This window comes from Gracilinanus agilis, chromosome 6 (assembly GCF_016433145.1).
Source record: "Gracilinanus agilis isolate LMUSP501 chromosome 6, AgileGrace, whole genome shotgun sequence".
Lineage (NCBI taxonomy): Eukaryota > Metazoa > Chordata > Mammalia > Didelphimorphia > Didelphidae > Gracilinanus > Gracilinanus agilis.
The window spans coordinates 274,784,928-274,801,558 of NC_058135.1; the positions used below are offsets into that span (position 1 = coordinate 274,784,928).

A 16,631-nucleotide genomic window follows, 5' to 3' on the forward strand; every position below is an offset into this window, starting at 1 on the left:
CTCCTCATTGCCTATTTTAATATTTTCAATTTCCTTTTCTTCTCTGATTGCTACTGCTAGTGTTTCTTGTACAATGTTAAATAATAGAGGTGATAATGGGCATCCATTTTTCATGCCTGATCTTATTGGGAATGCTTCTAATTTGTCCCCATTGCAGATGATGCTTGTTGATGGTTTTAGATATATACTATTCATTATTTTTAGGAAATGCCATTCTATTCTGGTACTTTCTAATGTTTTCAATAGGAATGAATGTTGTATTTTGTCAGAGGCTTTTTTCTGCTTCCATTGAGATAATCATTTGATTTTTGTTAGTTTACTTGTTGATATGGTCAATTATGTGGATGATTTTTCTAATATTGAACCATCCTTGCATTCTTGGTATAAATCCCACCTGATCATAATGAATAACCCTCATGATCACTTACTGGAATCTTTTAGCTAGTATTCTATTTAAGATTTTTGCATCTATGTTCCTTAAGGTGATTGGTCTGTAGTTTTCTTTCTCTATTTTTGGTCTGCCTGGATTTGGAATCAGTACCATATTAGTGTCATGGTAGAACTCCTTCTTTGCTTATTATGTCAAATAGTTTGTATAGAATTGGGATTAGTCGTTCTTTGAATATTTGATAGAATTCATTTGTGAATTCATCAGGCCCTGGGGATTTTTTCTTAGGTAGTTCTTTGATGGCTTGTTCAATTTCTTTTTCTGATATGGAATTATTTAAATATTTAAATATGTGTGAATGCTATGAATATAAAGAAGGAAACTATAAGTAAATTAGGCAAACACAGAATAGTATACTTGTCAGATCTCTTGGTAAGGAAAGATTTTAAACCAAGCAAGAGAAAAATTACAAAATGTAAAATATATAATTTTGATTAGATTAAATTAAAAAGGTTTTGAACATTACATTAATGTGCCTGGAGAATTAGCCCAGTAATTGAGTCTGAACCACCAATGCAAGATGCAAAGGGACTTGATTGTCTTTAGTTTAAACCAAGGGTCTCACATCGAAATGTGTGACCATGAGCTGTGTCTGAGCTGGGTATTTATAGAGTAGTAGGCACCAGGGGGTGGGATAGAGGGATGTCTCCAAGATAGATGGTCCAACAGGGGAGAGGTCTGGAAGGTGGACGGTCCCTTCAGAAAAAGTGGGAATGTCTGAAAGGAATTCCTTCAGGTAAAGGGGATGGTCTAGAAGGAATTCCTTCAGACAAGGCAGGGAGGTCTGGAAGCCAAAGCTCTATAAGTTAGAAATTCCTACAGACAAGCCTATTTCACTATAATGTTATACAAGAGTCTGGATTTTTAATTCTGACTCTTTCTGGTTTCTACAACATGAATATGCCTGCACTAAAATAATATTTCTTCTCATTTCAGGTATAGAATTCAAACCTGATTATAAAGTGTCAAAAGAAAAAAAATGGAAGCTAAAGGCAATGTCACACAATTCATTCTCTTTGGACTTTCCTATGACCAAAATATACAGATATTTTGTTTCATTCTCTTTTTATTCTGTTATATTAGTCTCATTTTGGGAAACCTCATAATCCTCATCTCTATTCATTTTACTCATCTTTTCCATCAACCAATGTACTATTTCCTTAGTCACTTATCTTCTATGGACATCTATTATACTTCAAGTGTTACACCAAAATTAATTGCAGATTTGTTAACTGAGAGAAAAACCATTTCCTATGGTTTTTGTATGTTCCAACTCTTCTCTATGCACTTTTTTGGCTGTATCGAGGTCTTCATCCTGACCGCAATGGCCTTTGACCGCTATATTGCCATCTGTAAACCTCTCTATTACGTTGTCATCATGAGCAGGAAAAAGTGCAACCTTCTTGTTTTAGCAGCTTGGGCAGGTGAAGCTGTTCACTCCCTTCCTCAATTGTCCATGACTCTTAAATTACCCTTCTGTGGCCCCAATGAAATCGATCACTATTTCTGTGACATCTTCCCCTTACTGAAAATTGCCTGCACAGACACCTACAACATTGGTGTTCTTGCTGTCCTCAGCTCAGGACTAATTGCTTCTGGGATCTTTGTGATATTATTTGTTTCTTATGCCATTATATTATGGACCCTACGCACACATTCTGCTGAAGGGAGGCGGAAAGCTCTCTCTACCTGTGGGTCTCATTTCACGGTTGTCATTTTGTTTTTTGTCCCTGCAATTTTTTCCTACCTTCGCCCTCCCACCACCTACCCTGAGGATAAAGTGTTTGCTCTATTTTATACTATCATTGCTCCAATGTTCAACCCTCTGATCTACACTCTGAGAAATACTGAGATGAAAAATGCCATGAGAAAGGTATGGTGTCAAAAGATAAGAGGAAAAGAAATCTAAAACATATGGATTAATTTATCTCTGATATTTTATGGAAGGAAAAATAAGCTGAATTTTCTCATGTTATCTTAGAATTAAAAGTTTCTATAAAATATAAATCCTGGTATGCAGGGAGGGTAATTGGCGAGAGAGTAGTGACATTAAAAAAGGAAATCTAATGTATTATTTATTGAATGAGGTCAATTATGAATGTGAAGCTTTTGTATAGTACACATTGCTTTTCTTCTCTTTTTAAAGTAGTACATTTTTTGAAAATTTTATTACATCACAATTTTCTCATACATAATATATATTTAAAATATATTACTTTCCATCAAAAATTCAATTTTATTTCCATTAACATTAAACATGAAATTAATGATAAATACATTTTTATTTTTCAATTGATTCAGTCATATTTGACCCTGTGACCCCATTTAGGATTTTCTTGCCAGAGGAAAACATTAATGTAATTATGTGCATGTGTACATATAATTACATGTTTATATACATATGATATATTTAATGTATATATAGGTACATGACATCTCCTGAAATTATTTTTTACTTTGGTTCCAAAGGACTTTCTGATTGTTCTTTACATACCTGAAGGAAGCCATCAAAGTCCGAGACATTTAGCAGAGCTCGTCACCAGCTCTGATGAAACCCACAAAGCAGGTTTTCAGGAGGATAGAAATTTCTCACTCACTTTCCCCTATGTGATTCTTTTCTCAGTAGCATTCACTTGTATTGAAACTATTGCAATCAGTATCCTTATTTAGCCCCAAGGAGATACAGGAAAGCAATGTAGGTTCGTGGAAAGAACAACTACAGTCACAGACTACTCACTATCCCAAAATAAAGTCCTAAATCATCCCCCATAATAGAGAAACTTCCCCTAGAATCAGCCCCACAATAAAGCAGCAGTTCATGAGTTAATGCAAGTTTCTAAATTCTCCAGCAAGAAAGTACCTGGCCTGAGTTTGTTCCCAAACTCCCACAGACCAAGGAAATAGTGAAACACAAGGAAAACAGGGAAATGACAAATTAGCACAGAATCACCCTTCCAGAACTGCATTCTTATTGACCCTATAGCAGAAAGAACAGCAAACATACCTTTTAAAAATAGTGAAAAATGAAAGAAATAATGGGAACAAAATTTGGACCAGAGTGATATTATTGTATCTTATTTGATGTAATCAACTATCATAACTATCTTCTTGATTAATGATAGGTATGAATAGTATAAAGTAAGAATATGCAAAATTTAATTAGTTAAAATATAATCAACCATTATGCTTAACTAGGAAATAATGTTCTTGTACTTTATGGATGGCTGAAAATAATAAAGTTCCAACTAAGCCATTCTGTAACGAATAATTATGAACAAGCTTGTTTCTTTGTTTAACCACAGTAGGATAATTAATAAATGCCAATCATATGATATTTCAAAAGTTAATATGTTATTTTGAATGTATGGGAAAATCAACACCTGTATGAGATCATAAAGAAAAAAGGGTATAAAAAATCAGCAGATGGCACCAGAGAGAACAGCCTCTGCAATTCCACTTGCATTCTGACTCAATTTACTTTCATTTTCGCCATTCCATCCCACCTCCAGAGACCCAGAGACACCCCCCCCCCCAGCGAAGAGCAGGCTCTTTGAACATACCGATATATTAAAATCAAATGAAATATTTTCCTCTTCCATCTATGCAGGTAAATATAAAGCTTAATAGGTTCCAAAATTATCCATTTATTCTTCACTCTAAGTCTCCTGTTCACCAGCTGCTAATTTATACATAAATCAGTGATGGAATAATTTAATGACATTTCCATTTATTCCTTTTTAGTCTCCCATATGGATACTGAATGTATTAGGTTTAATTCAGCACTTTATTGGTGGGGAAACTTCTTGAGATCTATTTATCATCTCTGATAATCTGATAAGGATGGCTTAGTTGATAAGGAAATAACAAGACATGGTAGATCGTGACTGTTAACTCATAGCTGCTTTTCCAAAGTGCTATTGAGTCACAAGTTTATTATATAAGAAATTCAAATTCCCTTTCATCTAAAAGCACAAGGATAGTTTCCCACAACTACACAGAGATGTATTTTTAACATAGACAATACAACAGGCTGAGAAGCTTCAAGGTGAAAATAAGAACCAGGCTGGACTTTCAGCTATATTTGTTATCACCAAGCCAAGTCTGAAAATACTTTTATCAGGGGCAAATGCCCAAGCTAAACTAAGGTTTTGGCCTTGGCTGCATTTCTGACCAAAGGGGAAGAATGTTAATCTCTTAAATGCTGGTTTGCTAGGAACATAAAGCTTTTCAATAAGGCCACAATACTTTTCAAGAAGAAATAACAAGGATCACAAAAGGGGTCAAAAGAGGAGTCTCAGATTTTTATCTATTCTTTTATTGGCTTCCCACACATTTCCCCCTTTTCTTTAAATTAAAATGATTTATTACACAGGAAAACTTTTAATAATGAAAGAGTCACCAATTAGTTATAATCATCAGCTATAGCTGGATCTGATAGGATTTACAGATTAAATTGTTTATTTATGGTTCTCCACAGAAACTGTCAGTGGATGAAAGTTCTTTTTAAGCTATTTTCTATAGCACCAGTGCACATCAGCAAATAAAATACACTTCCTAGAAGATAAGTGGTTCAAGCACTGGAATTTTGAGATAAATCTATCTTGACAGACATTGAATTAGAACCATGTTATACTTCTTTATCTGGGTTATTCATTTGATACTATGGAAAGGACATTGAACTTGGAACCATGGAATCTGTTTGAATTAGGTTCTGGTTTCTAACTCCTCTGCAGCTTTGGATTCTCTTAGACTCATGTACTACACAGGTTAAATTACAGTTTGAACTAGATTATTTGCTAGAAACATTCTTCTTTTAGGTCTATGATCCTATTATTACTTCCTTTAGGTTCCATTGCAGGAGTTCTTACTTTTTGTTTCCAAAATGACTTTTACTAACAGCATATCAAAGCCTATGGATTCTTAAAATAATGTTTTCAAACTCATGAAATAAAATGTAAAATTATAGTGAAATAATTATCTTAAAATGTAAGTGTTTATATCAAATTATGTTTTATTAACATATTAAATAATTTGACAATTTGTTTAAATGCAGGCAAGTTAAAGTTCAATTTTATTTTTTAATCATGTAGCAATGTGAAGACTGGTTTTGATAGTCTAGGAATAGAATCCAAAAATGTGGAGTTGTCTTTGACCTGGAAACATGTATGTAACATCAGGCATAAAATCATTTTTGTTTGTTTTCAGATACAAAAGTAGAAACTTTCAGATCAGAAATATATAACATGCAATACACATATTTGTATATATATGTGTGTGTGTGTCTGTGTGTGTATGAATATATTTAATTGTGTAAATATACATATGTATAGATATAAAATATACATCAAATAGATATTTTGTTTTCATTGTTTGATTTATAAAGGCATTGATCAGTTCTTCTCTAAAATCAACGTAATTTTCCAAAGCTTTGGATTGAAATTCACTCATATTGTATTTTTGTTTTTTTATTTTGACCCAACCATTTGTTTTGAAGTTGATAATGTTTATAGCAAAACAAGAGAGAAAATTATTCTAAACTCATGAATAACTTTTAATGTTATTAAGAATAAAAGTTTTATTTGTATAAATCAATGGAGTATCATATGTTACACAGATTATTATTTTTGAAGAAGTTTACAAAGAATTTTCTATTTTCTCTTCAACTTGATAAAGTTCTTCCTTCAGGATTTGAAACTTTGTGTGTCTTTTGGAATTTTTTTTTCCCATATCAGAGTTGAGTAAATATATATATTTATAAACATATATATACACACATCCTAAATTCTTGAAAAATGAAGTTAAAATTTATTTAATTCATGTAGTTTAAAGTAATTGCAAAAATGACTGCCAATTTAAGTCAAACAGTGATGAAATCCTTCCATTAATATATGGTTCAGCACAATCAAATGTACTGGACTTTTCTACTAGTAGCAATGCAATGATCTAGGACAATTCAGAGGAACTTAGGAGAAAGAACAGTATTGACATTCAGAGAAAGAACTGTGGGACCAGAAAAGCAGAAGAAAAATTGATCATGTGGTTCAATTGGGATGTGATTTGGGTTTTGGCATTAAAAGATCACTCTATTACAAATATGAATAATATGGAAATAGATTTTGAACAAGCATACATGTAAAACCCAGTGGAATTGCTTGTCAGCTCTGAGAGTGGGGAGTGAAGGGGGAGAATCATGAATCATGTAACCATGGTAAAATATCTTAAATAAATAAATAAAATTAAATATGATTCAGGTGGCTTTCCTTTTCTTTCAGGAAAGAAAAAAAACAAAGCTAGAAAATTTTCTCCTTAGTTTGAACATGTTCAAGAATTTTCATCTTGTGAGGCAGCTAAGAGGCCCACTTGATAGAGAGCCAGGCCTGGAGAAAGAGGTCCTGGGTTCACATTTTGCCTCACACACTTCCTAATTTGTGATGCTGGGTAACTCAGTCAATCTTCATTACCTGGCCAGTATCATTCTACTACCTTGGAACAGATACTTAATATCAATTCTGATAGAAAGTAAGAGTTTGGGGAAAAAGCTCTGCTCAAGAAAGGCATTGAAGTTTTTTGTAATAAAACACACACACACACACACACACACACACAGCTCCCATTTCTTATAGTGCCTATTAAAAATGCAATGGTTAGGGACAGAGCTAAAATGAAGAACAAGGTAAAGAGGCTCATCTTTTCTCTACCAAATTACTCTCAGAAGAACTATGATATTGCACCTCAAAATAATTTCTGGAGCACCATAACCCTACAGAAAAGGCAGGGTGGGATAAATTTTTGGCCCCAAACAACTTAGAAGGCTGGTATCAAAAATCTAATGAACTGGGGTGGAAGTCAAGCACAAAGCAACACACCAAGGCAGGTCCCACCATAGCAACAGGCTTCAGAGGCAGCTGAATCTGCAGTAAAAGCTTCTGAAGCTCTCACTCACAGATGGGAAGGGGGTTTGAACATTTGCTCAGAAAGAAAGATCCCTTTGCTGGCCCTAGATGCAGGACATTTGTTATATTGCTCCTACACAGATCCAGCTATCTGCTTTTCTATAATAATGTGAAAAGGAGCATTAGCACATACTAGCACTTGGGGCCACAGGGGAACAGGGGATCCTGGGCATAGTTCCAATGTATAAAAGAGAGCTTTTAGTTATCCCCAGGCCAGAGAACAGGTCAGGAGAGTATTAAACATGTCTTTTATTACATCATAACACCTCAAAAGAACAGAAAGTTTATAGACCCCAAAGCTAGTTCTTAAGGTAACTGAACAAAGAACCTGAAGCTTGGAACTTGTCAGCACCACAATTACAAAGTCCAATGTCCAATTTTAATAGTTTAAATAGAATAAAAAAGGATAAGACTGGAAAATAAGCAAAACAACTAAAAAAGAAACAACATAGAAAGCTGTTTTGGTAACAGAAGACAAAACAAAACTAAGAAGAAAACAACAAGGTCAATACTGCTGCACAAGTCTCCAAAAACTATGAATTTGTTTCAAGAACAAAAAGAATTAAGGGAGGAGTTGAAGTATGATTTTAAAAATCAAATAAAAAGGAGAGAAGAAAAATTGGGGGAAAATGAGAGTGATATAGGAAAATCATGAAAAAACATTCAGCAACTTGGTAAAGGAGGCACAAAAATACTGAAGAAAATATCTTAAAAAAACTGTCCAATCATTCCCCAATTGACAAATCCTTAAGGATATGAACAGGTAGATTTCAGAAAAAGGACTCAAGGCTATTTATAGTTTTAAAAATTGCTATTACTGGAGGGAAAAGGCAAATTAAACCAATTTTGAGGCACCATGTTATACCTATCAGATTGGCTAATGAGACAAAAAAGGAAAATGTCAATTGTCAGATGGGATGCAAAAAAACTAGGGACACTAATGTAATTTAGGTCGAGTTGTAAATTGATTCAACCATTTTAGAGAGAAATTTGAAACTATATCCAAAAGAATATAAAACTACATTTTCCTTAATGCAACAATACTGTTACTAGGTCTACATACCAAAGAGATATTTTTAAATAGAAACATACCTTTATTTACAAAAATATTCTTAGCAGTTCTTTTATGTTGGCAAAGAATTGAAAACTGAGGGGATGCCCATCATTTTGGGAAGGGCTGAACAAATTATGTTATATGAATGTCATTGAATACTGTTGTGCTAAAAGATATATGAGCAGGAAGTTTTCAGAAAAACCTGGAAAGACTTACATGAACAAAGCAAAAAATGAAGTGAAGTGAAGTGAGCAGAACAACTTGGTGAGATCACAGCCCATCAAGGTAAACTAAGCAGTTCAGGTCAATTGCTGGAAATTTCTTCTTGAGACTTCTTCAGGTGTTGTATTCAAGTCAGGGATCAAATAGATATCTGGGAACAAGCTGATTTTTCTCAAAAACAAGGGGAAAAGTCACCAGGAGGCCAAAGCTGTGTTTAGAAGATGCTTCCTTCTCTCCAGTTCAAACCCAACTCTTTGATGGAAGTTATCCTCCTCAGAATTCTAATTCAGGGTTCTGAGAACTTCCCTCTCACTTCCTGGCTCCTCAGCAAAAAACTCCCTTCCTTCTGTCAACTCTAGTTCAATACTATCTTCTACAATTCCCCATAACACTGTAAATTTTTTTCCATGTACCTACATATATCTGGGGGCAGCTGGGTGGCTCAGTGGATTGAGAGCCAGGCCTAGAGACTGGAGGTCCTAGGTTCAAGTCCGGCCTCGGACACTTCCAGCTGTGTGACCTTGGGCAAGTCACTTGACCCCTATTGCCCACCCTTACCACTCCTGGGCCAAGGATGGTCCCTAGCCCGGATGAAAAAGGAGGAGGGTTGGGCATGAGGCTAGCAACCCCACCCTGTAAAAACTACATCTGCTAAAGAAACTGCAACCTAAAGTAGGGACAGCTGGGCTAGCTCAATGGATTGAGAGCCAGGCCTAGAGACGAAAGGTCCTAGGTTCAAATCCGGGCTCGGACACTTCCCAGCTGGGTGACCCTGAGCGACTGTGTGACCCATTGCCTACTGGTTGTGGCCCTATGCTCCTAGAATGGAGTCCCAGGATAAAAAAAAAAACAAAAAAAACCATATATCTGATGTGGAGATCACTTAATAAATGCTTCCTGTCTTTCAAAAAACCTAAGGTGTCAAGGAAGTATTATGTTGATTTTAAACATTGTTATTAGTTTGAAGGATGCTGGGAGTTCTATGAGGTGAAAGATAGAAAGGTGTACATTCTTGATGTGATAGACCTTTTTTTAAAAATTCTATTTAAAAATCTATTTTCAATTCCTCACTCTTCTTGTAGTGGGGGTGGGAGGGACCAAGAAAAGCAAACTCATAACAAATATGCATATATTTGTCCCATAATGATAAAAAGTCCCATAATGGTCTAAAAGGAACAAAAGAATCTTAATTTCAATCCTGTATGCTTCACTTTTCAGACAGAAGATGAATGGTGTACCTCATCATAGGCCTTTTATAATTACATTGGGTCATCAGGTTTATCAAAGTTTATTTCATATCTTTTACAGTTGTTTATGTCTATAGCATTATTATTGTTGTAAATTGTACACGTGAATCTTCATCAACTCATAGAGTTCTTCCCATATTTTCAATAAAGAGGTTCCTTTTATCATTTTTTATAGCTCAGCAGAATTACCTTATATGAAGACTCTGCAATTTGCTTAATTATTCCACAACTTTGAACATCTCTATAAATTGCTGGTGCTTTACTACAAAAAATGAACTTATATAAATATTTTTGTACAGGCAGTCCCCTTTTTCAAAAAATTTTGTATGTAGTAGTGCTTCCACAAAGTCATGCAATATGAACAATTCTGTTAGTTTGGAGCATTATACCCAATTGTGTGTTGTTTTTTTTTTTCAGATTGGCTGGGTATAAATCACCATCACAACTACTTTGTATCAAGATTCTTGGTTCTCTGAATTAGGTTTTCTCCCCACATTTGATATTTTACTTTTGTTGTAAAATTAGACAATGCAATGAGATGAAGCCTCATAAAATTTTTATTTCTTTCTTATAATTATTAACAATATAGAGAATTATTTCATATGGCAATTCATAGCTTATCTTTTTTTCTTAGTAAACTTCATGACTATTTACCAATTGGCAAATTTAAAAATAATTTTAATCAGTTACTTTGACCCTTTAGAAATTATAAATTTGTGAAAAACTCTGTGTCTCTTTAAATTTTAGATGATTTGGTTTGGTATGTGGACAAGTTCATTTTATCTTATTTTTTCATTTTCATGTAATTAAAATACTTCCTTTCATCTTCTGTTTTACAATATGTTCCTTGTTTGGTATAAAAGACCACATGTCAAAGTGCACAAGGAATAATAATTGAATGCCCTAAACAGGAAATCTATTAGGAGAGTTGAATTAGCAGCAAAATTTTTCCATGATTGATACCCATGACTATTTCTGGACATACAAAAATTTCAGACAAAAAGGAACATATCATATGTCTATTAAGAAATATTTTTAATCATTACTTTCTTTTTTACTACTAATTCTAAAAGAAAGATTAGTAGCAGGAGCTAGACTTAATGTTAAGTGACTTGTCCAAGATCACACATCTAAAAATTATCTGAAGGCAGATTTGAAAACAGGTCTTTCTGACTCCAGGCCTGGCACTCTGCCCACTGTGCTACATAGTTGCCTCTATATTTAAAACTATTTTCAGATGTCATAAGAGATTGACATTACAGTGGTAGGTTGGAGGCTCCTTTCTTATTCAGGTATGGTTCATTCTTCACTTGAGCTCCCCCATTACCTTTCCCATACAAGTAAAGGGAGGTGTAAGGTTAATCTCAGGCTCTGATCATTCTAATTCAAAAGGGCATTTTCCTTGCTTTACTAATACTTCCTCTCCAAACAACATCAGTGTTTAGCCAAGTTGCAAATACATCTGGCACCAGCCATAATTGAAGATCAAGGAGCATGTGAGGAGGTTACTGAATTTGGTTTTGTTCTGACCACATATTCCAAAGTATTTTCTATTGTTGCACTGTTTTCCAAATCAGGGTGTCCATAATTTACTTCAGTAGACCTCCCTATTCTAGGATAGAATTTTTTCTCTAAGAAACCTTTGTGGTATTCTTAGGACTATATGCCTTAAAAAAGAATCAAATGGAATGATTTTAATTTTCATTTCTACTTTGCATTATTATGATGAGTAGCATGTCATTTGATCTGTGTGTCTCAGTTTTCTGAAACATGAAATGGATAACATAATATTCTACCAACCCAACATGCTTGTTATGAGTATCAAATAAGATAATGAATTCATTAATATCAGTATAACTTTTTCCATAATTATGTTTATATTACTTAACTATTTCACTCCTTTTCAGTGTTTGGGGTCAGAAGATTTCTGATCCTTGACATTGAACCCCAATCTTTAACATAACAAAAAAGCAATGTGGCATAGTGAAACTAGAACCCTACTAATATTTAGAACTGGTTTCTAACACATACTATTGCAAGTCAGTTATGGCACCACATTAGAGATCTCATTTATTAGTTCTGATTTATCATTTTTGTTGTTTCTATGTAAATCCATTTGTCATTCTTCTTGTAAAAGAAATAAGAACCAATATAAGAATTGGCAGCCTTCTCAGTGTCTTATTTTCATGTAATTCAAATGGTCCCTTTTATATTCTGTTTATCATTATCTTCTCTACATCTTACGAAAAATGGAAATAGACGTATACAAGGTCTAAAATAGGAAAGAGTTAGAGGTTTCATCAAGGTAATGCATATACTAAGTAAGTTAGCTGGAATTAGAACCCAGTTTGTCTCTTTCTTAATATAGTTCAATTTCTATTTTGCAAAATGATGTTAGTAGGCTATTGCTGACATACCCAAGGGGAAATACAGTTGGCCTAGGACCATGTAATTTACAGAACCTGTTTCCAAATTCCTTTGGGATCTTCATTTATTAAGTTTCTCAGTCTTATAAATATTTCTGTTCTCTGATGAGATTTTCTTTATATTTTTATTTTCCTTAACTTCTTCAGACAGGAGTATTATAGAGGTGAAGCTTGAATATATTTTTCTTTAAAATCTTGAAATAGATCATCTTTAATTCTGAGTACAAACATGTGTAATTTTTTTTTTTCTGGTCGAGTCCTAACCATCTTTCCAGCGGAATGAACTACGCATTCTCAATTCTCATTGTGCTCAGATGCTTGAATTTTCTCAAAATTGTAAACCATATTATAAGTTCTCCTTTGAAAGATTTTCATAAATCGATCTCTGTAAATTTCTGGTTTATAAAACAGTGCATTTAACTTAGATTTATTATTATAATATGTATTAAGAAAAAGGAGGAGTTGATGGGTAGATAAAGTCAGACTTGGCTATTATACATGATTATTACCAATTAGCATAGAAATCTCTTTCCCTAGAGAACTGAGGAGTTTAAGGATTAACAACCAAGCATCAGTCTAATCATGTATTTTCAGGCTTCTGTTCTATCTAGTAGTGAATTTTAAGAGATTATATTTTAGCCAGTAGTCATATGGCATCTCTGATATTAAAAAGACTACAAATATGACTTCAACTCTGCTCTACTTTGTGACTGATGTAAGATATACAAAAAGAACTCAATGGAATAATCACTGAGTTTTGTTTTTCATTAACTGTAAATTTCTTTGAATATTCTTATTTTTATGAAAAAGAGAAAATTTGCATTTATGTTCTTATTTTCATAGTTTAGAGAAATAAGGAATTCAACTACGGAATTATAATGTAATGGATATAAATTCTGGGGGCCAAGCGCTCTTGAATCTTTTTTGCTTCACTACAAATTTAAAAAATATAAGTGAAAGAAAAAAGTGGAAAAGATGAAGATTTCAAGTGAGGACAAACTTCATAAATACGAGTGCTGTCTTTAAGTTTTATGGACTCCAAATAAGAGGGGTAAGTTTTCCATTCCTGCAGGTCTTCAAGCAAGAATTATAGAAAAAAAAAACTTGTTAGGGACATTACAGAGGGTTATTTTTTAGGTACAATTTGGATTAGGTCCTTACAAAAGTACTCTTTATTCTTATATTAGTAGGAAAGAAGTAAGTAATTTTTATAAATTCACTTATATCAAGTAGGTTATATTTCTTCCTTCATATTTATCAATCCATTCAATTCATTCAAACCTCTATCTACCTATGTTTGTAGGTATTGCCTCCCTAACTATCATCTATCATATAACATTCATCTACGCACATCTTTAATTATTTTCCTTAAGATTCCAAAGGAGGTTGGATTGCGGTAGGAATAGTGTAGTCAGGCCACATTTAATATGAAGAAATTGAATAGCAGCCTTAGAGAAACATGGAGAATGAAATAGGGAGGAATGAATGACTGAAGAATATAAAGAAAGAGTGGAAGGAAGGAAAAGAAAGGGAAAAAAAGAGTTATGACAACAAATAGTTAATGTGAAGAAAAATTAAGAAAAAATTTGATCAGAGTTTGAGGAAAATTTTAGCTTTTCAGAAGAATAGGATGAAAGTCCCTTCCAAAAAAAAGGAGATTTTCTTTCTCATTTTCAACCATTCTGAAATTAGTAATCTGTCTCTACAAATATGGCAAAATGATATTATATCTCATTAAATTTGTTTTGTCTTTTTTCAAACTGCACAGATTTTATACTCTCCCCCTCATTGTATACTTAAGATAATAGTATTTGAATCCATGTGTTAGGATTTTACTTTTTTAGTTGAAATATTGCTTTATTTTTCATTCAAGAGTTTTCATATTGATTTTTTTATTGTGGTTTGTTTTTCAAGAGGGGAATTATCCCTCATCATTTCATTTTTTCTTTCAATACAATAAACAGGCCCTCTGTAGATTTATCCAAATCATTCATAAATATGTTCCTCCTCTGGAAGCCTTAGTCCAAATTAGCATACACCATTAATGACTGTTTTTTGAATATGGTCATTTAAACAATCATGAATTCTTCTAATTATAATCTTCTGGTAGACATGTTTGTCAAAAATTTTCTAGAAGAAATTCAGATCTCACAAAGATTCATTTTTTGCTTTAAACATAAATATTTTAAAGCACGTATTTTATATTTATTTCCTCTACTTTAGTCCATTGTATAGGGCTAATTTTTTTCCCTTGAATCTAGAAATGAATGCCATCATAACTCTATTTCAATGGAAAAGCATATTAAATTGATTATTAAATTAAATTAAATTTTAAAATAAAATTAAAATTAAAGCAATTAAATCAACAGGAAACAAATATCATGACATCCTTATTATCTGTAACTTCCTTAATCATAAATGAGTTAATGTTTATTGTATTTAAGATAATATTTAAATGAAAATGTATGAAAAATATGGATGAGAGGTAGGGGCTCTATAGCATATTCTAATAATAAAGAGAGGAGCAGTCAAGTGGTATAGTGATTAGGGCACAAGATCTGGAATTGGAAGGACCTGGGTTTAAATATGTCCTAGGATATTGTCTTACTATGTGACCCTGAGGAAGTCGCTTAGTCTCCATTGCCTAACCCTTGGTGCTCTTCTGTCTTAGGAAGGTAAGAGTTTAAAAAAATAAAAATAAAGGGAAGCAGAGTTAAGAGGAATAATATATGTATGTCTAAAAATAGTCACTGCATTTCATTTTCTCAATAGTGTAGCATTCTTGATCCAATGAATTATAATTATTAAAAAATTATAATAAAATAAATTTCATGGAAAATTTCTAGAACTCACATGATTCTTTTGTTCCTATTCCAGATATATAACTAATCCTTGAATACTCTGCAACAATAGCCACATGGGAAATATGGTCAACACCACAGAATTCATTCTCTTGGGACTTTCCTATGACCACAATATACAGATGTTTTGTTTTGTTCTTTTCTTATTATGCTATGTTATACTCTTGTTGGGGAACCTCCTCATCCTCATTTCCATCTATTGTAGTACTCTTTTCCACCAACCATTGTATTACTTCCTCAGTCACTTGTCTTCTATGGATATATGCTATACTTCTAGTGTTACACCCAAACTGATTGGGGACCTGTTAACTTCAAAAAGGACCATTTCTTATCATTCTTGTATGCTTCAAGTCTTTATTATGCACTTCTTTGGCATTATCGAGGTCTTCATCCTGACTGCAATGGCCTTTGACCGCTATGTTGCCATCTGCAAACCCCTGCACTACATGGTAATCATGAGCAAAAAGAAATGCAATCTCATTGTTTTAGCTGCTTGGGCTGGTGGGGCTGCTCATTCCTTTCCACAGTTAGCCATGACCCTCCACTTACCCTTCTGTGGTCCCAATGAAATTGACCACTATTTCTGTGACATTTTTCCCTTAATGAAAATTGCCTGCACAGATACTTACATCACGGGTGTTCTAGTTGTAGCCAATTCAGGACTGTTTGCTTTGGTGACATTTGTGGTCTTACTTGCTTCATATGTCATTATATTATATACATTAAGGACACATTCTGCTGAAGGACGGCGGAAAGCTCTCTCCACCTGTGGGTCTCATGTCACAGTTGTCATTTTATTTTTTGGACCATCAATATTTTCCTACCTTCGACCTCCTACCAGCTACCCAGAGGATAAAGTGCTAGCTCTGTTTTATACCATTATTGCTCCCATGTTCAACCCCTTAATATATACTCTGAGAAATACTGAAATGAAAAATGCCATGAGAAAAGTATGGTGTCCAAAGGCTTTTAGAAAAGGAAATCTAAATTAGTTAGATTGAATGATCTCTGGGACTAGCTGGTGGATGGGAAAGGTTCTGAATTTGACAATTTGATTCTGTTAGAGGAAACCTCTAAGATGTTATCCTCAAAAAACCTAAAAACTGTGTGGGAAGGCAAGTTGACAGGGTTTCCTGTGTACATGATGGGGAAAATACATCCCAAGGGAAAAATTAATTGAAAATAAGTTGTGCTGAAACTATGATTTCCCTAATCATTTTTTGTTCTTTTTTATTGTTTTTATTTTCCCTTCCTCTCTGCATTTCATTATTTTGGGGATGTCATATCAAATGTAATCATACATCAGGTCAATAATAGACATCATGTGTTATTACTTTTAATTTAATATACCAGTTTGGTTCCATTAAAGTAAAATATGAATTTATATCTATATATTGATTATCTAATTACAAAAATATAT

The 16,631-nt window shown here is 33.5% G+C and overlaps 2 protein-coding genes across 2 annotated transcripts; both read left to right on the plus strand.

Moving 5' to 3' along the window:
* The first annotated feature begins 1,427 nt into the window (after nucleotides 1-1,427).
* LOC123251897 (olfactory receptor 4P4-like) lies at nucleotides 1,428-2,357 on the plus strand. The gene has a single exon (XM_044681219.1). It carries the CDS (start codon nucleotides 1,428-1,430, stop codon nucleotides 2,355-2,357), a length of 930 nt encoding a protein of 309 aa, XP_044537154.1.
* A 12,910-nt stretch (nucleotides 2,358-15,267) lies between these two features.
* LOC123252618 (olfactory receptor 4P4-like) lies at nucleotides 15,268-16,203 on the plus strand. Its single transcript, XM_044681890.1, has one exon. It carries the CDS (start codon nucleotides 15,268-15,270, stop codon nucleotides 16,201-16,203), a length of 936 nt encoding a protein of 311 aa, XP_044537825.1.
* Nucleotides 16,204-16,631: the final 428 nt, after the last annotated feature.